At 54.7% G+C, this 23,753-nt stretch overlaps 1 protein-coding gene across 2 annotated transcripts in view; it reads right to left on the reverse strand.

The window, feature by feature from the left end:
- The window catches only part of TRIP10 (thyroid hormone receptor interactor 10), a 72,750-nt gene that overhangs the window by 4,217 nt on the left and 44,780 nt on the right, over window positions 1-23,753 (reverse strand). The window contains exons 3-14 of one of the 2 annotated variants that reach the window (XM_039515037.1): window positions 21,776-21,832; window positions 18,631-18,778; window positions 17,612-17,674; window positions 16,512-16,616; window positions 15,695-15,823; window positions 14,492-14,638; window positions 13,377-13,580; window positions 7,004-7,177; window positions 4,688-4,797; window positions 3,400-3,532; window positions 678-799; window positions 160-290 (exon numbers count right to left, since the gene is read on the reverse strand). In XM_039515037.1, the coding sequence (XP_039370971.1) occupies window positions 160-290; window positions 678-799; window positions 3,400-3,532; window positions 4,688-4,797; window positions 7,004-7,177; window positions 13,377-13,580; window positions 14,492-14,638; window positions 15,695-15,823; window positions 16,512-16,616; window positions 17,612-17,674; window positions 18,631-18,778; window positions 21,776-21,832 (1,523 nt within the window). The remainder of the gene's footprint in view (window positions 1-159; window positions 291-677; window positions 800-3,399; window positions 3,533-4,687; window positions 4,798-7,003; window positions 7,178-13,376; window positions 13,581-14,491; window positions 14,639-15,694; window positions 15,824-16,511; window positions 16,617-17,611; window positions 17,675-18,630; window positions 18,779-21,775; window positions 21,833-23,753) is intronic. The other variant, XM_039515036.1, reaches the window with a different exon arrangement.

The raw sequence follows: 23,753 nt of genomic DNA on the forward strand, positions 1-23,753 counted from the left end.
CTGGACTCGATGACCTCTCGAGGTCCCTTCCAGTCCTAGAGTCTATGAATCTATGAATAATGCACTGCTTCCTCAGTCAAAGAGGGGCAAGACCCTGGTGAATCATGGGAGATGTAGTCCAACCAGGGAACCTGGCTCAGAAGTGTCTTGGACGAGTACCTTCAAACTGGTACATGGCCACACAGGTGCCGATGGGCGAGGCCAGGTCCTCCTCGAAGTCCTCATCAAACTCCGTGTAGATCGGCTGGTTCAGGGCTTCCTGGCTGTCGTCGGAGTGGGTGGCGTCAGGGCTGAGGGACCAATGAGGAGACAGGGTAAGCGGCTGTTTCGGGGGGTAGCTCCAGCCACAGGGAGTCCAGTGTGGCTGTTCAGAAGCAGGAGTGTGGTCTAGTGGTTAGAGCAGGGGAGCTGCGAGCCTGGACTCCTGGGTTCTAATCCCCACTCTGGGAGGGGTGCAGGATCTAGTGATAAGAACAGAGGGGCTAAGGAGCCAGGACTCCTGGGTTCTAGTCAGACTCTTCAATGACAAAAATCCTCCTCTGGCAAGACAAACAGACGGCACCCGGCCCAGAGATCCCAAACCACACACGCGGGTGAGGATTCAACAGCACCCACACCTGGCTATTACGGCCGCCTGCTCCCCCTAGCTCCTGGGGACGGACATTTCACCTCCTCACCTGCCCTTCTCGTGGGAGCCGTTGTTGTTCAGGGTGGTGGCGGGGTCCAGGTGACGGCTGTATCTCAGGGTGTTGTCCGGCCGGTTACTCAGCATTCGGCTCTCGGCTTCGGCCAGCCACGACTGGGAGGCGCGGGGGAGAGAGAGGTTCAAGCATTTCATTCCTGCCTCCCGCCAGCAGAGACAGATCGCACAGGAGGGCAAGCGTCTTCGGTCACATGGGGCTTCCTTCTCTGCTCCATAGCAGCTGCCCCTCTATAGGGGTCTTGGCCCCATCCCTCAGGGCCACCCGGGGGGGGGGGGGAGGCAAGTGGGGCAATTTGCCCCGGGCCTCGCAGGGGTCCCCATGAGAGTTTTTGGGGCCCCTGGAGCAGGGTCCTTCACTCACTCTGGGGGCTCCAGAAAACTCTCGTGGGGTCCGGGCCCCCGGAACTTCTTCCAGTCTGGGTCTTCGGTGGCAATTTGGCAGCGGGGGGTCCTTCTGCCCCGGGACCCGCCGCCAAAGACCTCAGGCCCCCCGAATCCTCTGGGCGGCCCTGCCCTCAGAATATCTACAGACCCAGGCAGTGAGGTGCTTTTCCAGAGCAGCTGAAAGTACCCCCCGATTCTCAGTTCTGCTCCAGGCTTCACGCAGTCTTTGGGCTCCCCATATTTTGTCTTGCCCGGCCCCCCCACCCCAGTGTAAGTTAGTGAAAATCAGCTTTCAGAACCCAGGAGTCTTGGCTCCCTGCTCTAACCACTAGACCCCATTCCTCCATGGTGGCGCTAGATGCAAGGAGACTGCTTCGGGCCTCAAACGGCTCAAGGGGGCCCACTTTAGTAATAGCCCCAAAATACCATTCACCTTATTTAACAAGGGTGTCAGTCCATGGCGTGTTGGTATATTTGTTATGGAAATATCATTAGTATTTTTAGGAGGTGGGTGAGGGGGGATGGGGAGGCCCCCCAAATATTCCTGTTTAGGGTTAAGGTTAGCACTGCCTCTGCCACTTCCTCCAGAGCTGTGAATAGAACCCAGGAGTCCTGCCTCCCAGCCAGTTAGCTACAATCCCATTCCTGCCCACTCCAGTATCAGAGACGTGGGCTATGAACTGTAGGAACAGGGAACACCCAAGAGGGTCTGAATCACTGGAGGAATGGGGCGGGGGGAAGGTGCCGTGACCTGTGCTTTGATCAGGCTATGCACATTCAGCCGACTCATTCATAAAATAAACCTGTGGCCAAGAGTAACTTCCTTAGCGAATAAGGAAACTGGGCAGAGCCATTTAACAGGATTGTCTGGTATAAAGTTTGTCGCTTGAGAAACAGAAAGCGACCGAAGGCCCAGGCTGTTTCTATGAATGAAACGATACTGGACGCTGAGTTACACACATGATTCACCCCAGAATAATTTAGGCATGACTCAACCGCTCGTAAATCAAACCAGCAGCCTTTGAATCATAAGGACACCTAACCTGAGAACCAATGCGGTCGTGACACCATTATCTGTAGGGTCACTGCCTGGTTTAAAATATTCTCTCATCTTTTGATAATATTCATATTGTGGTAGTGCCTAGGACCCTCAGTCATGTCCAAGGTCTCCGCTGTGCTAGGCGCTGTACATTAGGTGTATTACAGTAGTGCCTAGGCGCCCCAGTCATGGCCTAGGTTTCTATTGCACTAGGTGCTGTACGAACACAGAACAAGACGCTGGTCCTTGCCCCAAATAGCTTCTAATCTGAGTGGGACCCCAATATGCCTTAGAGAAGCAGGATGGTGCAGCAGGTAGGGCACTAGCCTATGACTTAAGTCCCAGGTTCAAGTCCCTGCTCTGCCACAGACTTCCTGTGTGACCCTGGGCATGTCACTTAGCTTCTCTGTGCCTCGGTCTCCTCATCTGTACAATGGAGATAACAGCTTTGCCCTGGGAGGATAAATACACTAAAGACGGTGCGCTGCTCAGATGCGACAATGACGGGGGCCACATAAGGATCTAAACTACTTAGAATCTGTCAGTAAGACAAGGGACACCGGGTGGACTTGGAGATCGTTGTGCTAGATGGGCCAGACAATTTTGACCATATATTAACGACGGTTAGGAGTGTGATTTTTTTTTTTTTAAAACATTCTTATTGTAATATACAAATGCTTTTGCCGATGTCACTTATTTCGCTTGGAGAACCAGTATACGCTACCCCACTGAAAGCACTCTTCTGCCACTACAAACTGCATCTACTGTGTCTATACCAAGAGTAGGCTTTCTAGCATCCACTTGCTAGCGTAGGTGAGGCCTTAACAAGTGCAGAGTAGCGTGGCCTAGTGGATAACACTTAGCCAGGGACTCAGGAGATCTAGATTTTATTCCCAGCTCTGACACTGGCCTGCTGGGTTAGCCTGGGCAAGACACTTCCCCCGTGTTTTGCCTCAGTTTCCCCCGCTGTGAAATGGGGATAATGGCACTGTCCTCGTCAGTAAAACACTTGAGCTCCAAGGATGAAAAGTGCTCGAGAAGAGCGAGGCGCCGGTACATGGTTCAGCCACTAGAGGGAGATAAAGACCTCCCTTATAAATTTACGGCACTTTGAACCGGTTCAAAGGAAGGACTGGCTGGACATACGGGGCATCGCGTGCGTTTGGAGCCACAGATGGCTGGAGAGCAGAGCTGGACACGTGGATTCCCAAAGGGTCCTGGGGAGCGTGTTAGAGGTAGCCCCATCCCGTGACTCCCCTCACCTCCCCCTTACCTCGTATTTCTGGATTTCTACGCGCAACTTCTCGATGTTGCTGAGGGTCTCAGAGATCTTTGGCTCCAGGCTAGCAGGGTCACCCATCTGGGGCGTCTTCTGGTACACGTCCTTCATCTTGTTTAAGGCATCTCTGTGGGGAAGTGTGGGGGAAGAGTTAGGGGAAGGGATTTAAAGGGACAGCACACAAAATTTCTGCCTTCTGGCAAAGAGATTTGAATGCAAATTGTAGGATGCAAACTGATTGGTTCCCTCCCTTTATATCCTCCTGCAAATAAAGAGAACAAGGGGAAGGAGTGCTTCCTAACAGACAGAGCACCCAACTAGGAGTTACATAAGAACATCCGAATGGCCACACCGGGTCAGACCAAAAGATCCATGTAGCCCAGTATCCCATCTTCTGACAGTGGCCAATACCAGGTGCTTCAGAGTGAATGAACAGAACAGGTCATCATCGAGTGATTAAAACCATCATCCACTCCCAGCTTCCAGAAAGCAGAGGCTAGGGGTGCCCAGAGCATGGGGTTGTGTCCCTGATCATCTTGGCTAATAGGCATTGATGGATCTATCCTCCAGGAACTTATCTAGTTCTTTTTTGAACCCCGTTTAGTTCTGGCCTTCACAACATCCTCTGGCAAGGAGTTCTGCAGGTTGACGGTGCGTGAAGAAGTACTTCCGTTTGTTTGTTTTAAACCTGCTGCTTATTAATTTCATCTGATAATCCCTAGTTCTTGTTAGGAGGAGGGGTAAACAACACTTATTCACTTTCTCTGCACTAGTCATCATTTTATAGACCTCTATCACACTCCCTCTTAGTCGTCTCTTTTCCATTACTTTGCCCCGGACCTGGGGGAAATCATTTCTCCTCCTCCTGTTTTCCCTTCCTACCCTGGTCTACTTAGGCTGTAGAAAAACTGGGGCAGGGACTGGCTCTCACGAAGCACATCCAGCACCTGGCACAACTGGGCCACCCATCTCGGTTGGGCTCACTGTACAATGATTTTTGAAGGAGTGATTACAGATCAAGCACACACACTTTGTGGAAATAGCATTTCCCTATTGTGCGCAGTCTACAGGACTCACTGCAGCAGGAGGCCAGAGTTACAGACTATGGCTAAACCCTCAGGGTTTAAAAGCCTGGAGAAGGGAGGGGTGGTGCATTGTGGGCGTCCTAGTCCTTGGAGCATCATGGGAGATGTAGTCCAGCAGGTGGGCCGCCACCAGAGGAGGAGAACAGAGACAGGAGGCATTCAAAAGGCACCGCCTACAGGGCATTAAGCGCTTGTACCTCTGGTCGATTTCCTTCTGCAGCTCCCGGTTCCTCTCCTCGATCTTCTGCTGCAGCTTTTTCCTTCTCTGCTCTGGCGGCAAGTGGCTGAAATCTTCCGTGATCACAGGCTGGCGGCAGGGAGTGGGGAGGGGAAGACAAGGATACATCAGTTCCCTTCATGTCGTAACATGGACCCTCTTCCCCAGCCACAAAATCTAGTCCCCTGTGCCCCCCCGACTCCTTCACACTATGGGTTGCAGGGGTTGCCGACAGCCACTGCCCCTAACTTGCAAGACACTGGCCAGCACCAGGGGAACGTGTGTGCCTCACTCTAAGGGCCTGATCTCACTGAGCCTCCTCGACCTTCACTGGTCATCGGGAGAGCTCGGTACCTCGCAGGATAGGGACAGCGCTTGGAGGTGGGGCCGCTCCTGGGGCAAGACGCTGCATGATGCCTTTCTGCAGCAGTGGCCGGGATCCGGAGATCTCTGGTTGTGCAGCAAAGAGAGCTCGGCACCTAGCTGTCGGGGAGACACCAGCCACGGCCCTGCAGCTTGAAACCGACATGGGCCGGATCTCTGCCTCCACCAGCAGCACGGAGGGTTCAGATCCTGGTTCTCTCCGGCTGCAGAACCCTCAGCCCGTGGAGGAGGGAACAGCTCACAGCATCCACCCCAATCGTTACAGCAGGAGCAGCTAAGGGGGAAAACCAGCACTGAGCTGGGACTCAGGAGACCCGTGTGGCCTCCGGTAAGTCACTGGGTGGACGGGCCTCAGACAGTGGTGTGCAAAGCTACAGCTCCACATAACCATGCCCACGCCGAGGAAAGATCATCCCATCGAGGCCAGGTCCTTGGAAGCGTCAGGCGCTGCCCGTGATGCTACCAGCTGGACCGTGGGTCCGGCCTGCTAATACTTTTATTCACAGGACAAAGTTACTCAATTGGCCAGCAACTGATTTCCACCCCTGTGCCGAGGCAACACCAAGCGAGCACACCCGTTTTTTTTTTTTTTAAAGCTGAGATCCTGGCACAATAACCGCAGACCCTCAACCTGGCAGAGTCAGCCCCCCAGCATGGAGGGTGAAAGCCATGTGGGCAAGCCCTGGTTTGCAGAGGTGCTCCTACTTCCTGGGAATACCGGAGGTGGCGGGGGTAGAGGGAGAGATCAGAAATTAGCTGCTGGCTTGGGTCTTTGGTCTCCTGGCTTGTGATGCTTTATTTAGAACAGGAAGCGGTTTGATGTTGACTGGTGCTTGACCCCACTCCCACAGAGTCTGTACCCCAAGCAGCGAATGTGGCACGGCAGCTTCCGAAAAGGAGAAGCCAACAGAAGGGAAGCCTGGAAAGCAAGGGAGGGCTTGGGGTTTTATATGGAGCAGGAGTGGAGGCTTGCATTCTCCAGCCAGGAGCATTTGCAAAGGGGAAGCTCCTGGTTCGGACGAGCAGAACACGGTGGAACCTCCTGCTGTGGGGAGCAGGCGAAGGGCCGGGCTAGGAAGTTTGGAAGGAAGGCGCGTGTCTGGGGAGCCGATGCTTTTGAAACGGGCGGAAGCACTGACTGCTGTACCACGCGAGGGAGGCTGGAGCTACGTGGAAAAGAGGGAGAACCCGGGGCTTTAAGAAGTGACCAGTAAAGGAAGAAATAATTGGCTGCGTGTTGGGGCTGGGAGAAAATTCCCACGGAAACTGCATTTTTATGGAAAACCTGGATTTGGGAGAAAATGCATCTGCTTCGGGCGGAAAGATTTCATGTTCTCGTTGAACAAAACAAAGACCTGAAACCCAACACATTTAGATTTGATTATGCTACTGTAGTGCCTCCTGGTAGTTGTAGTTCAGGTGCCTCATGAGCCCATTGTCCTCTATGGGCCAGGCTCCCTGGTTGGACATCTCCCATAATGCACCATGGTCTGCCCTCTCCTTTGTAAGCGGAGTTGGTGTATCATGGGAGATGCAGTCCCGTCAGGAGCCTAGCACCATCTCTCACAATGCACCAACTCTCCTTACAAAAAGGGCACACCATGGTGCATCATGGGAGATGATGTCCAACCAGGGAGCCTGGCCCATAGAGGACAATGGGCTCATGATGCACCTGAACTACAACTCCCAGGAGGCACTACAGTAGCATTTCTGAATAGTTCCATTTTCAGAGGGGTTTTGTCAGAAAGCCAAAGTAGATGCAAAAAGGCCTTAATTTTTTTTTAAAAAAAAAAGATACTTTAAGCCTCCTTCCTGCACAGCCCTGCTGCGTTTCTCTCTTTGCAGGTGCACATCATAACAGCAGCAACTTCCCCTGGCTTGGTACAAAGCAAAATACAAGACACAAACTTACCCCCCGTTTGAGGCTGCGGAAGGAGGCGATGCGGGGTTTGACTGTCTTATTGATCTCATTCAGACAGTAAGAGAGAGGGTCCCGGGTGAATTTGGGGGATGGAGGTCCGTTGGTGGCAGACGAGGAGGAAGGAGGCGGGGCAGAGATCACTGGGGAGAGGGGAGGGGGCGGGAGCTAGGGACAGACAAAGGGACAACAGAACACATGGGGACACACAACGGAGAGAACTCTGTAAGAAAATAAATAGGCACGCACACACAAAAAAACAAAACAAAAAAACGCAACCCAACACGGCACAGGGAATAAAGGGGAGAGGGGTAAGGACAAGCTGCACCATCACAATCCACCAGCCGGAGGCAGCGAGGGGAGGGAAGACCCACCAACCATTTTGTCCGTCTCCCAAGCGTAGGGGATCCCAGCAGTGAAGGGAAGGGGAATAGGCTCAGAACCCTTTCAAGGCCAGGATTGTTCAAATGATCCTAAAGGAACCTGAGTCCTATGGGAAGTCAAAGGAATTTGGGTGCCTAAGACCCTAGGAAATATGCCTACTTTAAACACTTAGGGTCCCACCCTGCACCAGGGGTGTGACTAGCACCATGGATCGGGCTCCTGCCTGCCACAGATCAGGCCTCACCTTGCACCCGTGGCCTTTTCTGGCACCCATGTGACTGGGAAGCTTGACACCGAGAAGAGGACCTGGCTATCGGCAACTGCCTTCCTCTCTTGGGAGAGAGGCACTTTGGTGGGAAAAGTGAACTTTGTTCATGTCTCCCATGATGCACCACCTGCCCTCACAACGAGGGGAGACCATAATGCATCATGGGAGATGGTAAAGAGACTGGGGGGGGCATGTTACAACAGGAGGCAAGTAACATGAAGGTCACTTGACAACTAGACCAGAGGCTGCTTTGCTCCCACAGGCCCAGTTATACCCCCTCCCAATCTCACTCTCACAGCCTTCCTCCCCAAGACCAGCCTTCATCCCTTCCTGTCCACAGGCCCCCCAGCTAGGGAAGGTGGAAAATTGGAATTTCAATCAAGCTTTTTTTAAAAAAAAAAATTGGTTTTGGTGCTTCCTGCGGGAAAATTTCCATTCTGAAGTGCCACCGCAGTGCATCATGGGAGTTGTAGTTTGAGCGCTTCATACCCCACATTTGTTTCTGTGGGCCCAGCGCCCCAGCCAGACTACATCTCCCATGATGCACGGCCTCCCTTCACCGAGATCCTGGTTCATCATGGGAGATGTAGTCTGACCGGGGAGCCTGGCCCATAGACGAGAATAGGAGCTTGAGGCATCCGAACAACAACTACCATAAGGCACCGCGGGAGGCATTTCCAAATGGAAACGTTTCAGCTTTCCACCACAATATCGTGATTTTAGACACTTCCATCTCCAGTCCTGAACTGTCCCCCCCCCAGCCATTGCATTGACCCCCCAACCCCCAATCTCCTCCCCACCCAGGTCTGCCTGCTTCTGGGCCTCATTCTGAGCGCCTGTGCCTGGTGTTAGCTCCTCAGGGTGCAATCTTTCCGCATTACCCCTTCCCCTGCTCAACTGAAGCCCCAATCTGGCAAAGCACTTCAGGCAAGAGAACAAGTCCACTGGCCTCAATATTAGGTGTAATACGTGAGCCCCAGTCCTAGATCAGGACCCCGTTGCGCTAGGTGCTGTACAGCCACAGGGCAAAAAAATGTACCTGCCTCAAAGAGCTGACAGCCTAGGACTAGGGTTGCCAGCCCTCTAGGATTGTCCTGGAGTCTCCAGGAATTAAAGATGAATCTTTCATTAAAGATTATGGCATGTGACGACACCCTCCAGGAATCTGTCCATCCAGAACTGGTGACTCTATCCAGGACCCTGCTTCCGGGCTTAGAAGCAAAGCACATGCTTGAAGCCTGAATTCCTGCCAGCTTCAGTGTGGACAGTTGATCTCATTCCCCTTTAGCAAACCCTTGCCAGGGTGGGGGCGAATATCCATCCCCTATCCCACCCCTTACAGCAAGCTATTAGTCCCTCCATAGGGATGCTTCCATGTGATAATGTCCCACCCCCCCCTTGAGTGCCCTGCACCCCGTGACATACCCCCACCCCCCATAGGGGGGGCTGTTGGGTAACTGATGCACCATCACTCCAGAGGTCACCTACCTCAGCTGGAGTGGGGCAGGAGGGGGAAAATCTGAAGGCAGGAGACAAGGGTGAGGGTCTGCAGGAAACATTCATAGGGAGCACATGGCTAATCAGGGGGTGGGGGTTGATGCCTTAGAAGTCTCTGCCTTGGACATACATTCCCTGGGCCTCCTTACCCAGTCACCCTCCTTACCCACCCCTACAAGGCGCATGGCCCAATGTGCCCTACCCCTGATGCTGCTCCAGCTCCGGGGGCGAGAAGAGGTGAGATGCTATTTTTATACTCCCACTGGCACAGGGGAAATAGAGCCCCGAGCCAGAAACCCCAGATCCAAACCTCATTTCGGTCTGAACGCCACTGCTTGGGTTCCCCATCGCTGGGCTCCCTCCTACAGGGGAGACCCCGTGGGTTTCCCCCCCGCCCCCCGGTGGACGCAGGGCATCGATGTCTGCGTGGTGCCGGGTAGTAGGAGGTTTTCAGCGCATGCATGAAGTGAAGCAGCAAGTGGCTGGGATATGAAACAGGCGCGAGACAATTAGAGCAAGAAATTCCGCCAACCAGCAGGGCCTGTGAAATGGGCACAGCACAGCCAGGGAGGGCGCTGCAATCCCACCAGCCGTGCTCGTCCTGGACCCGCTGAGGCTGGGGCGTAGCAGGGGCTCAGCGTGCAGAGCGCTAGAGCCCAGTTCCTTTTCTGCCATGAGCCGCGAGTCCCCTTCCGACGTCTCCGATTGGCCTACCGGATCTGGAGGGGGGTGGGGGCACATGGCCCACTAACCAATTGGGCTTCACTCAGCCCTTCCCCGCCCCCTTATCCTGCCCAGCGTCCTTCCTGAGGGCTGCTCTAACTTACGCTCCGCTTCCCATGGGTCCCGGGAAAGGCCATAGCGCAGATCACACTGGCCCTGGCCCTAATACGCTGGGGGTCAGGCCCTTATGCCAGTTCCATGCCGGCCTGGGAGGTCCCTGAACAGGGTCTTTTCCACCCACATTAAGTCCCCTTTATGCACCGCGTGACCAAATGGGGCCTTCAAACCATCTTCCACTTGACAGCAGCCCAAGGCTCCCCAGCATCAGAGAGACGGGGCAGCCCTGTGCCGGACGGACAGTAACCCCAAATACCCTGAACAAGCTGGATGGCAGGAAGAGAAACTTTCCTGAGTGAAGCTGGACCTCCCTGCATTACAGTTCATACCATGTGGGGGGGGAGGGCTATAGGAAAACGCATGGGGCCGGGTATGTGTGGGATGTGCCCTGGGGGAGGGCTGTAGGAAAACGCATGGGGCCGGGCGTGCGTGGGGTGTACCCTGGGGGGAGGGCTGTAGGAAAATGCACGGGGCCGGGTGTGCGTGGGGTGTGCCCTGGGGGGAGGGCTGTAGGAAAATGCACGGGGCCGGGCGTGCGTGGGGTGTACCCTGGGGGGAGAGCTTTAGGAAAATGCACCAGGCCAGGTGTGCGTGGGCTGTACCCTGGGGGAGGGCTGTAGGAAAATGCACCGGGCCGGGTGTGCGTGGGGTGTGCCCTGGGGGAGGGCTGTAGGAAAATGCACGGGGCTGGGCGTGCGTGGGGTGTGCCCTGGGGGAGGGCTGTAGGAAAATGCACCGGGCCAGGTGTGCGTGGGCTGTACCCTGGGGGAGGGCTGTAGGAAAATGCACCGGGCCGGGTGTGCGTGGGGTGTACCCTCTCTAAGAGGGAGGGGTGAATGCTAATTAACTCGCTTGGCTACCTGGGGAGGCTTCCATGTCTCTGTTCAAAGCGGATTCTCCAGAGCCCCACAGACCAGCAAGAGACAATCTGGATGAAAGCTGGGGTTTTAGCGAGCTCAGGGCCTTTCTTCTGATCCAGCCAACGGACCAGTCCACAGAGGGGCCCGATCCTCAGGGAGCCTTGGAAGGACTTGGCTGACAGGGGCCTCCTAAGGCAGGGGGTGTGTGCGGGTGTGTGTGCGCGCGCGCGTGGGGGGAGGGGGGTGTTCAGAGCCGAAGGGTTTGAGGACCCACAGGGTGATGCCAGAGAGCTCGCTAGCGGGCGTGATGGGTTCTCAGTGGTCGTACAGGTTCTCTCTGTAATGCTCTTTATTTTAAGCATGAAGGGGTGTAACAGATCTGAAGCAACCCCTCCGTTCCCAGCAGGGCTGTCCTTGCTGGGAAGTGCACAGCAAAGGCAGGGAACGTGCAGCCTGGGACGCCCCCCGGCAGGAGGACATGGGGGCTGCCTGCGGAAAGGTGAGAGCTGGGGAGTTGGAACTACCCAAGAGTGGAACCATGGGGGGGGGATAGAGGCGAGGGGGAGACCGCTGCAGTTGCCCCGAATTGTGACGAGCCTCGGGGGGAGAAAAGCCAAAGGGAGCTGACCACACCAAGGATTTCTCCTCCAGAAACGTGTCCCTTCCTCAGAGCAGCAGCCTGCGTTAGCCTCCCACGCAGGCCGGGATGTGCCAGGGGAAGGGGCGAATGCAGCCAGGACGTGGATGCTGGAGGGAGCGGCGGAAGATGGAGCATGCAGAGCACAGACGTGAGGCGGGGGAGCAGAGCTCAGAGCACAGCCATGTCAGCGGTTAGGATCGGGGCCTCCTGTGTCACCCACCCAGCACCTGCACACTAAAGCCAACAGCCCAAATGCGGCCCAGCTATTAAAGCCCATGGGAGACAAAACTAACACATGTCGCGGGCAGAGAATCGGAGGGACCCCTGCCTGGGGCCCTGCATGGGCAAGGAATGATTAATTGAGATAACCGACCCACACCCCACGCTACAGAGGAAGGTGAAAAACCCCCAAGGCCGTGGCCACTCTGAGCAGTGCGATGATCTGGGGATGATCTCTGTTCCGCACAGTACAGACGGGACATGGGGGTTAGGACAGAGGTAAACATGGGGGAGGAGGACGGAAGAGAAATCCTACGACACAGATGTGACCCTGGGAGGGGTTTCAAAGGGCTCAGACGCATGCGGCTGTGACCTGCTTTTGCTAACAAGCCTCACGCTAAACCGGGCATGTTGGGAGCCTGAGGTTTGTTTTTGTTTGAGAAGGATCCCACACAGGAGAGAGCTGGCGGCCATCACTGATCCTGCCCCACTCCACAGGGAGCGTGTGGGGGGCGGGTTATTAACAAACAGCCTCACAGTTACTCAGGGATCCCAGAACCAAGACGCAAAAAGCACCCCCACCCTGTCCCTGCCCCAAGAGCTCTAACCTGGCGTAAAAGCCAGGTCACGATTCCTTGTCGGAACAGCATGTTCCCAAGGCAGCTCTCCTGGGGCGCGGGAGGGAGGGGTGCGTCGGATGTGACTCATGGAGGACAAGAGGATCGGGCAGGGCCGGGGGCAGGGGGGTGGGGGAGAGGAGACAGAAAGAGAGAGAGGCTCATGCTGGCTGATTTGCAGCGCGCGCTCCTGAACTGGTTAATTATTAGCGTCTTCTCAGCCTCGCTGGCTCACGCCCGTCCAGGGCTTAAGACTCTTTCACGGCGTCATGCACAGGCAGCGAGATGCAGCCAGGGAGAACGATCGCAGACCAGGGTCAAAGGGCGGCATAGCCTGCAGCGAGTGACGGGCCGCGCCGCAGAGAAGGGGGTTGGAGGCTGCTAACTACCAGGCATCTTCGCAGCGCTCAGGGCAGGGGGGCAGCAGCTGAGGCCCAGAGCCCCCAGAACTGCATTTGGCAGCTGTTCGTCTACAGTTGATAAGGGATGCGGCCCAGGACCAGCGCTTGGTACCATCTGCCCCTCTGCATAGCTAGTAGGGTGGGCAAAGGGGCGGAAGGAGATATGGATGGGTTCACGCCAACCGGTAGCATGGGGGGGGGGGAGGCGCGCGTCTAGTGGTTAGGGCAGGGGCTGGGAGTCAGGACTCATGGGTGCTATTCACAACTCCAGGAGGGGAGTGGGGCTGGGAGTCAGGACTCCCGGAGCTGCGAACGGAACCCAGGAGTCCTGACTCCCAGCCCCCTTGCCACTAGACTCACCCCCCCACACTCCCCTGCCAGAACTGGGAATGGAACCCAGGAATCCTGACCTCCAGTCCCTCTTCTCTAGCCACTGGACTCACCCCCCCAACACTCCCCTGCCAGAGCTGGCAAAAGAACCCAGGAGTCCTGAACCCCACCCCCGAGATGGGACTAGAATCCAGGAATCTTGACTCCCAATTCTGCGCTTCAACCGCAAGGTCCCGCTCCAAGTTCCAGCCAGGCTGAGCTGCCCCAGCCCAGGCAGCGCCCAGAGCCAGGGCCTCACTGCCAGTTCCTACCTTATTCTTCTTGCTGAAGAGCCAGCGCTTGCCTTTGTTCTTGCCCAGCAGGCGGGGGTCCAGCCGGCCATCCAGGGTGCCCCGGGGCGTCCCCAGGCTGCTGTCCGAAGAGGTGCGGTTGATAGGCTGGCTGAAGTCTTCGAAGTCCACGTCTCCCGGCCTCTCGAAGCCAGACTTGTGTAACTCGATCAGCACCTGGGAGTCCTGCCGGCGGTGGGGCGAGGGGGAGGGCGTCACCGCCGGGAGAACTGCTGCCACCTCCCCCCCAGTGCCCGTTCCACCTCGCTGCAGCGTTCCCATCTCCCCAGAAACACTTGCATGCACAAGCCACGTGTCGCCAGCAAGGGCGGGTCACTGATCTCCGCCTTGATCTCTACAGACCAGACGCCAAACCCTATTCTATCCATGAGCACAAGTCCAAATAGGACCCAGGCGTCCTGACTCTCAGCCCTCCCATCCCCACTAGACCCCACTCCCTTCGCAGGGTCCTGACTCCCTGGGTCCGCAAGAGGAGCAGGTGTAATGGTTAGAGCAGGAGTCATCATAGAATCATAGAACTTAAGATCAGAAGGTGTCAAGTATCAGAGGGGACCATTATGATCATCTAGTCTGACCTCCGATGTTGAAGTCCCCAAATCCTGATTTAAAGACTATCAAACCATTCTCTCCATAAACTTATCAATTTATATCCATTTGTTCTCGTGTCCACTGGTATTTATCCTCTGATATATTTAAAGAGAGCAATCATATCTCCTCTCAACCTTCTTTCAAGTCTCCTTTCATACGACAGGCTTTCCATTCCTCGGATCATTCTAGTGGCCCTTCTTTGTACACCTGGGCCTTATTTCCATTCCCTAGGACACAAATACCCTCAAATTCTTCCAGGTTTGGGATCTGAGGCTGGATTGACTGGTGAAGTAAAAGCAAAAAACTGCCCCTATGCTGGTCTGGGACCCCTAGTGGAGGGGGGAGGTTATGACAGCTGGATCCCACTCAGTTAGCCCCGCCTACTTTGGGGGGGGGGGTCTGCCTCCCTATTGGAGGGCAGGTGCTATAGCAACTCCAATGGGCTTTCCACCCCAGGGCACTAAGTTTAAAGAGACAGCAGGACCCACGTTCTTCTCGTTCACTGAGTCGGCTGCTGCCTTCATGCCGTCTAGGCACTTGCCGATGATAGGCATGACCTGCCGCTCAGTCTCGGAGAAGATGCCGTAGCCTTCCTTCAGCCGCACCGTCCGCCTTTCGTCCATCTCCTGCAGCTTCTGCAAGGGGCGGGGAGCAGAAAACAGGGAGAATGATAAAAGGCCTGGAAAAGACTCTACAAATATTATTATTGTTATTAATTATGCAGCTCTTATATAGTGCTTTATCCATAGATCTCCCAGTGCTTTCCAAAGGAGGTCAGTGCCATTATCCTCATTTTACATATGGGGAAACTGAGGCACAGAGAGGGGACGTGACATGCCTAAAGTCACACAGCAGGCCAGTGGAAGAGCCAGATAAGGATCCAGGTGTCCTTCATGCTGGACAGGCAGTTAGTTTGTTTGAAAAAGGCTGGGGTTGTTTACCTTGGGGATGAAACACCTTAGAAATCCACACGATACTGGGTGGGATTGAGAAGAGAGATCAGGTAGGTCTGTTCCCACAACACAAGAGCAAGGGGACGTTTGTTTTGAATTTTTCACCTTCCAGTTTTAGTAGATGAGGAAGAAATACATCTGTACTTTGCCATCCTGTAGCAGTGAGTTCCGCAGATTATGAGACCAGGACCTTCCCAAGATTCACACACAGAAGGTGTGTAGTGAAAACAGCACAACTCCCCATAGTGCACAGGCTGTTCTATTCCCATCTAGCTATTCTCTTACTTAGACTGGAAGCTGTCTGGGGTAGCGACGACAACTTGTTCTCTGTTTAGACAGCACCAAGCACAGCAGAGTCCTGGCCCATGGCTCAGACGCCAATGTCAACACTAAACAAAACATAGCCTAGTGGTTAGAGCACTGAATGGGGCCTCGGAGACCTAGGTTCTATTCTTCGCTCTGCCACTGGCCTGCTGGGTGACCTCGGGAAAAATCACTTTCCCACTCCATGCCTCGGTTTCCCCATCTGTAAAACAGGGATAATGATACTTTTTGTGAAGGGCTTTGAAAATCTACAGATAAGAGCTAGGCATCATCATTATTATTATTATACTGGTAAAACTGACAGAGAAGGACAGAAAAAGAAGGGAAGGACAGAAAGAAGGAAGCAGGGCTAAGGTTAAGTAGGAGGGGCTTATATTGATGGGGAGGAGCTTATAGTCAAGGGGAGGGGCTTACATTGAAGATCTGCGGCATCTCCAGGAAGTAGAACTGGCTCTGGTCCCGGTTGAATTTCTGCAGGAAGGAGGCGTATTCGTTCTTGCTCTCCTCCGCCATGTGACTGCGCAGATTGGCCTGCTGCTTCGCCTGCCGGGGTCAGTGCAATCGTCACAACAGGCCCAGCTCCGTCCCCGCAGGACAGGCCCAGATACCAGCCCAGGGAATCCCTTCTAGTCAAAGCCCTCAGCCGGTGGCCAACTCCCCATCCGCAATAGCAAGCTCCTGGGAGGGTCTCCCTCCCGTCTGCTCTTCTCCCCTGCACCACACAGCTAACTCCCTCCATGCATCATTGCGGCCTCCATTGTGTGTGTGTGTGGGGTGGGGGGGGGCCTTGCATCGTGCCAGGTGCTGCAGACATGGCCCTTGAGAGGTTAGCCTGAACAGCCTTGGGAAGGCTCATTAGCCCCATCACAGAGACAGGGAAACTGAGGCACAGAGATGAAGTGACTGGCTCGAGGTCACTCATGGCAGGTCTGTGGCAGAGCTGGAAACTGAACCGAGATCTCCCCAAGCCTGAACCCCGGCACCATCCTCTTCCTCTAATGCAGCCTCTTTGAATGCGGTTGGTTATGGATGGTCAGCTCTTTGGGGCAGAAACCTGGTCTTCATACCAGTCTGTAAAGCGGCTAGCAAAACCCATGGACTCTACCTCACCCAATAGGTCCCCCCTCCCTTCCATCCTGCTGGGCCCCCTCCCATGCCACCTGATGGTTCCCCCATCCCCAACAGGCCCACGCTAGAGGGAGTCAAGCCAAGGGGACAGCAGCGTTCCGACCTTCTCCACGTCCGCCTTGGTGGCATTGAGGTCTTGGTCGAGCTTCTCGGCCACCAGCAGGGCTTTCTCCGCCTCCCTGCAGTCCCGCTCGAACTTGCGTTTGCTCTGGGGGCAGGAATACAAGCCAGCGTTACCTTGCTGGAGCGCACAGCTGCTTCCCACCCACAGAATTCAGGGGAACCACAGGGGACGGGGCTCAGGGACTCTCCCCCGTTACAGAGGAGGAAGTGAAGGCGGGAGGTTAAGGGACTTGCCCTAAAGCATGGAGTGAGTGTGTGGCAGAGGTGGGAATGGAACCCAAGAGTCCTGACTCCCAGCTGTCCCCCACACAACCCTCCACTAACCCACTAGATCCCACTCCCCTCCCAGAGCTAGAAACAGAACCCAGGAGTCCCGACTCCCAGCACCTGCCATTGGTCTAATGCCGCAGTTCTCAAGCTGTGGGTCGCAACCCCACTTTAATGCGGTTGCTCGGGCTGGCGTTTGATGTGCTGGGGCCCAGGGCCAAAGCCCAAGCCCCACCACCTGGGGCCAAAGCGGAAGCCTGAGGGCTTCAGCCCTGGGAGGTGGGGCACAGGTTACAGGCCCCCTGCCTGGAGCTGAAGCCACTGGGCTTTGGCCCCCGCACCCAGGGGGGTGGGACTGGGGGTGGAGGGGAGGAGCTTAGGCTTCAGTCCACCTCCTGGGGTCATGTAGTAATTTTTGTTGTCAGACAGGAGTCATGGGGCAATGACATTTAAGAACCCCTGGTCTAATGCATCAGAGCCCACTGCCTTCCCTGAGCTAGCAACAGAACCCAGGAGTCCTGACTCCCAGCCTTCCCCCGACTCTAGCCACCAGAACCACAGAACAGTTTTGCCGCACATGTGCTGGACTTCCTCTGAATAAAGCCCCTTTCATTCTCCTGAAGGCATTTCCTTCCACCAGCTGTGCTCTTTGCGGAGCACAAGCTGACCCATGCAGCTGGGTCTCGGCGAGCGCCATCCAAAGCTTCCTTTGCAGTCAATGGAAAGGCTCCCAGCGGCTCCAAAGCGCTTGGATCAGGTTCAACACGAGCATGAACAGAACGTAAACAGCTGGCCCTGTTCCCCAGGACTCACGTTTTCCAGTTGCTTGAAGGAGTTTTCTAGCTGCTGCTGGGCTCGCCGGCCCTCCTGGAAGTGCTGCAAAGAGGAGAAACGTCAGCGGAACCTCATGATTTTTCAGCCGTCTCGCCCTTCTGTGTTTGTACCGCACCCAGCGCAGCGAGGCACTACCAATGAGTAACGTACAGCGCCTAGCACCATTAATAAATTAGCCAACACCAGAACATTCTTTTTCACAGCCAGAATTTGCAGAAGTGGCTGGAGATTTGGGAAGTTTGAGTCTCCTTAAATTGACCCTGATTTTCAGACAGCACCAAGCACCCTGCCAAGATGAAAAAGTTGGGGCCCCTTTAAGAAGTCTCAAGGGTCCCAAATCACTAGGCACTTCTAAAAATTCAGACTGTGATGAAGAACGTTCTGCTGCTGGCTATTTATTGGGTGTATTACGGTAACGCTTAGGCAGCCCCAGTCCAGGGATGCTCTTGAACCTCTATAAGCTGCATTACAGCAGCACCACGGGGCAGGTACATGTCCCTTCTCCTCTCCAGGGAGACGGCAATTTTGGTAGCTCTAAAAAAGCTCCCCCAAAACAGCCTGGCTATTGCACCCACAGATCCCATGTCCAGCCACGGGCAAACCCTCCAAGAAGGCAGAGCTGGCCCCACTCGCGGAGGGAGCGAGAGTCAGTCAGTATAGTGAGCTGGCCGAAATTCGCACCCAAGAGGGACACCATCTGCAGGGACTGAACCTGGGTCCCGTTGGATCTAAAAGCACCGTCCTCTGCCACGTGAGCCACAGGCCCTGGGACATTACTTCGAGGCAGTAGCAGGCTGTCTCCCCCTAGTGGCTGGGTCCTGCACAGAGGCACACGTGGCTGGTACGTTACCCAAGCTCTCCAGGCTCAGTGGGGACCCCACGTATGTCACCCGGCCACAAAAGATGCTCAGGGCTTAGCTGGATCCACGTCCCCCAGCCCCAGATATTACTAGGCCCTGGACAGTTGCACTGGAAGACAGGGAGGGAGGAAGCATTACCGATTTCCTCTCCTGCTTGAGCTCCTGGGCATGCTTAGAGAGCTCCACACAGATCTGCGTCATCAGGTTCTCCGCCACCACCTCCCTCTGCCCAGCAAAGTCATTGAGCTCCTTCACCACCTGCAGGAAGGCCTGGTACTGGCAGAACCTGGAGCAGGGACAGAGTTACAGGGCGAGCGACAAGGTCATGCTAAGGTCACAGGCTCAGTGCGTACGCCCCCCACCCCATCAACTCATCTGATCCAGGCTGAGACGCCTGGGACAGAACAGGGGTCAGTCTAGGCCAGGATCCCGCCTCTGCTAAGCCCAGACTGGAATCTCAAAGACACACAAGGCCGCTCCACCGTAAGGAGAGGTTCAGTGCAACCACCTCTGCGGGGAAACCTCCGGTCTGCAGTTCGCAGGAGGTCACGGATTCAAAGTCAAAGACTTCGAGCGATGGAGGATTCACCACATCCCTCCGTGAGATGGCGCAAACCTGTAACTCTCAATTAGGGCATGACAGGATAACCTGCTGCCAGGGAAAGATGTCTCCCCTTGGCAGTTAAAGGCTGGGGCATATGCCTTGAAGCACGAGGCTTTATATCCCTTTCTAAAGGTTGGTTGGTTGTTTTTTTTTTTAAGTTATTATTCTAAATCTGATTTTTTTATTATTTAAGTAAGCACCCACTTCTCCTTTTAAGCCCACTAAACTCTCTACACCCCAGTGAAACCTTGTGGCAATGAGTTCCACTGACTGCACGATAAAAGTTATTCCTGCAGTCCGCTTTAAATGGGCTGCCTTGAAGTTTCACTGACCAAAAAACCACTTTGTCCTTGGATCATGAGGCAGGGAAAAGAGAAATCCCCGTTACCAAAACTGGCGTCTTATCTGAGCTTTGAGATTGTTTAACTTTAGATGAAAGAGAATTTAGATCCAAAGCCACCAAGACTAGAGGTTTTACAAACCCAGAGCCCAGCTTACTTCGTCCAAAATAGTGACACCTTCTTCTCTCGATCTAGCCTATTACAGGGGTCGGCAACCTTTCAGAAGTGCTGTGCCGAGTCTTCATTTATTCACTCTGATTTAAGGTTTCATGTGCCAGTCATACATGTTAACGTTTTTAGAAGGTCTCTTTCTATAAGTCTATAATATATAACTAAACTATTGCTGTATGTAAAGTAAATAAGGTTTTTAAAAAAGTTTAAGAAGCTTCATTTAAAATTAAATTAAAATGCATAGCCCCTTGGACTGGTGGCCAGGACCTGGGCAGTGGGAGTGCCACTGAAAATCAGCTTGTGTGCCGCCTTCGGCACCCGTGCCATAGGTTGCCTACCCCTGGCCTATTGAAAACACTCTGGTGCAGTTCTCCAACTGGCCAGAAGGGGGCACCCTACTATTGACAGATCACCTGGCAGTTCTATTAGCACCACAATGGTAATCCTGGCCCAGTGCAGAGGCAAGGCTGGGGGGGGGGGGGCGCGCGGAAAGCAAGCCCCCCCTTCCCTCCCCAGCCTGCACTCACCTCACAGCAGCTCAGGCAGCCCCCATGTCCCGGGGAGCTGGGCCCAGCGCTCAGCTCCATGCATGGCAACCTGGTGTCCAGGTGCAGTGTACTGCTTGGGTTTGGCCCGGCCAGACCTGAGCAGCACTGTGTCCCGTGACGCCTGCAGCGGGGAGCCGGGTCCAGCCCCGCAGGATCACAGGAACCACTGCTGCGGGGTGAGTCACGGACACAGAAAAAAAGCCACGGACAAAACGGGAAAAGTCACAGGGGTTTTCCCCAGCCACAGCATTTATGTTTTGTATCAAATTTCTCCATAAATGGAACAGCCACCTGTTTCATGCAGGCACGGCAAGGGGAAGATGGTTTGGGTGCAAAGTTTTGGGCTGGAAATTCTGAAGGAAGTGGTCAGTCTTGGTATTGACAGCGGAGCCGAGGGTTAAAGGAAGGCGTCTGATGGGCTGGCTTAGGGCCAGAGTCAGAGGTTGACCCAGCCTGAAGATTTGGATCAGGCAGGGTCACCTGCTCCAGTGGGCTGCCTGGCGAGCTAAGCGTTCTGCCACTTCTCATGAGATCTGCCAGAACAGCTGATCTCGGTCAGTTTCCCCACCATCCAAGGGCAGAGCCCAGACCAAAACTGGAGGCAAACAACAAGATCTAATCCAACAGCCCGACACTCCTGACGTTTCTGGGGTTTGGCTGAGAGGTTCCAGCCCATCTCTGCACCCACACGGAAACCCTTCCGGTGCTCTGCACCAAATCAGAAGTCCTGGGCCTGGGGCAGGACTACAGAATACTGAAATTCACCAGACTGCATCAGACAGGCGGTCTACTCCATCGAGTCGGTCAGCGCCAGCACTAGATGGAAGGTGTAAGAACCCCACCATGTCCGATGTAGGATAATTCCCCCCCACACACACACTAAATCCCATCTTGGCCTCTAATAGTTAGACAGCAGTTTAAATCCCAACGCCTGAGGTTTAATAACCCTTCCAGAGCAGTCGTTAGCTGTAATTATGATCACTCTGGATATTCCTGCTCCCCACATGAGCGTCCAATCCCTTTTTGAAAACGTACTAAATTCCTGATTTCAACCACTTCCTGTGGCAAGGAGTTCCAAAGGCCGACGTTCTCTGGCCTTTTATGTATGTCAGGCTAGAGGACAATGCTCCCTTCTGGCCTTTAGATCTATTAAAAAACTTGAACCATTGCAATTCATAGAGTTTAAGGCCAGAAGGGGCTATTCTGTTATCTCCTCTGACCTCCTGGAGGGCACAGGCCAGAGAATTTCACCCAATTACTCCTGTGCCGAGCCTGATAACTTGTGCCAGAAAGGCAGCCAGCCTGGATTTGAAGGTCAAGGGATGGAGAATCCACCACTTCCTTGGGGATGTTGGTCCAATAGTTTATCGTCCTACCGTTGAAGCATTGTGCCTTATTTCTAACTTAAAAGTTGTCTGGCTTTAAACTTAGCATCATAGAAACATAGGGCTGGCAGGAACCTCAAAAGGTCATCTAGTCCGTCCTCTGCCACACTGAGGCAGGACCATTTATACCGAGACAGGCTTTTGTGTCCTTAAAAACACCTTTGGTTCTCATTCTGCCTTTCTCAACTAGCTTAAAGAGAATGACACGCGCCGAGATCATACAGAGGCACTTACTTGGATTCTGGATCTTCTCTTGTGTTCCGTTTCGGAAGATACTTTTTCACCAGATTCCTGCAAATGAGAAAGGAAAAAAAACCCATAGGAGAGTGGAGGCTTCCTGGGAAACAAGGGCAGGGGGTTCCCTGCACAGGGAAGATTGCAAGATGTTACCAGCCAGAGAGAGGCCATCAGGCTAGAAGGCCCCTCCCTCGGTTTCCCCGGATAGATAGAAACCATCGTAAGAAGTTGTCAGGAAACCCCGAGTCCCAGCACCAGAAATCTACCTGCCCCACCCTGAGGCCGATGGAAAAGCTGCAGATTTTTTGTGAGAGCACAGCCCTGCCCCAAACTGTTCGTGAGCTAATCCAGGCCAGCAGTGCGAGGGGCAGCTGAGGCAGGGAGAGAGGAAGTGATTTGCCCAGGGTCACCGGCAAAGCTGGGAACAGAATCAGCTCTGCCGAGTCTCAGCCCAGCTGGACCCGGCTGGAAGTATGCTGTAAAGTCCTTGGAATCCCGGTCTGTCTGTCGTACTTATCTGGTACCGTAATGTCTGAGTGCCCCTCAAACTTAAATATACTTCTCCACACAGCCCCATCAGGCAGGGCTGTTATCCCCATTTCACAGATGGGGAAACTGATGCGCTGAGAAAGAAGGGAAGAAAGAGACTCGATCATGTCCATAAAGTGAACCAGTGGCAGAGTTGAGAAGAACCCAGGAGTCCTGATTTCCAGGTCCTCTCTGCTTAACCACTGCACCTACTCCCAGAGCTGGGAATAGATCCCAAGAGTGTAGTCTACTAGCCAGAGCAGGGCACAAGGAGTCAGGACTCCTGGGTTCCATTCTCAGCTCTGGGAGGGGAGTGGCGTCTAGTGGTTTGAGCAGCAGGGGCTGGGAGTCCGGACTCCTGGGTTCTCCCCCTGGCTCTTGGAGGGGAGTGGTATCTAGTGGTTTGAGCAGGTGGGGCGAGGAGTCACGACTCCTGGGTCCTATGCCCAGCTCAGAAGAGAAGATTCTTTACCTCCCATTTCCCCTCTGCTGTAGCACTGAACCAGGATTAAAACCCAGAAGTTTCCCACTGCTCCAGCCATTAGACCCCACTCCCCAGAGCCAAGAAGAAAAACCAGATCTCCCCCGGGACAGTGGGAAAAAAAAGAGGGCATCACAGGAACAACAAAAAAAACCACCCTTTCTACATGCAGACGTTGACGGGACGGTGCTTTTTGGTGGGATTTCACCCCAAGGCACGACGCGAGCGGCCTCTGGAAAAGCTGGGCAAAAAGAGAAGAGAAACCAAAAAAACCTCCTCTGCTAGGAGCTTGGAGAACCCCCCAGAGCCGAGGCACAGACAGGCGGCCTGGTTTGAAATGGGCTCGAGGAGAGGGAAGCTGCTTGTAACGTGGTTTGCAAGAAAAATGCTGGGTACAGGCTTCTCTGCCACATGCCTGCTCTTCCTGTCAGCTACCCCGGGGCTGAGCCAGCCTGGAGGGGGCTCTTCCTTCCTCCTGCTAAATATAGGCCAGTGGCTTCTGGTTGGCCTGTGGTAGAGATCTGCTTAGCAGAAAGGCCAGTCTGGCCTGGCACTTGCCCGCAGCGTGAACGGAGGCTGCTGCCCCTTAAAGAGGACAGGACGAGGTGGCTGCCTTCACCACCGTGTTCGCTGCCGCTCTGGGGGGCGGCTGCTGCAGGGTAATCCCCATCCCACCCCAAAGGAAAAAGGAGCTCCCAAGCCTGGAGCGTGGTGGGATCCACACAGCGGGGGGCGGGGGCAGGATTCACAGCCACCACCCCAGCTTTGGAGAGCACCAGCACCAAAATTCACATGCAGCACAGAAAGCGGCCAGGATCCACATCGCGGGGCCAGGATCCACGCCCACAGCCTCCCTGGGCACCAGCTGGACCCACGGCACACGGAGGCTTGGGCCGAGCCTCAACGACCGTGCGCAGTTCAGCCCCACTCCTTAGGGAGGCCAGAAGAGGCATTTCCTTCCCCACC

The sequence above is a fragment of the Mauremys reevesii genome, linkage group 25, assembly GCF_016161935.1.
Source record: "Mauremys reevesii isolate NIE-2019 linkage group 25, ASM1616193v1, whole genome shotgun sequence".
Lineage (NCBI taxonomy): Eukaryota > Metazoa > Chordata > Testudines > Geoemydidae > Mauremys > Mauremys reevesii.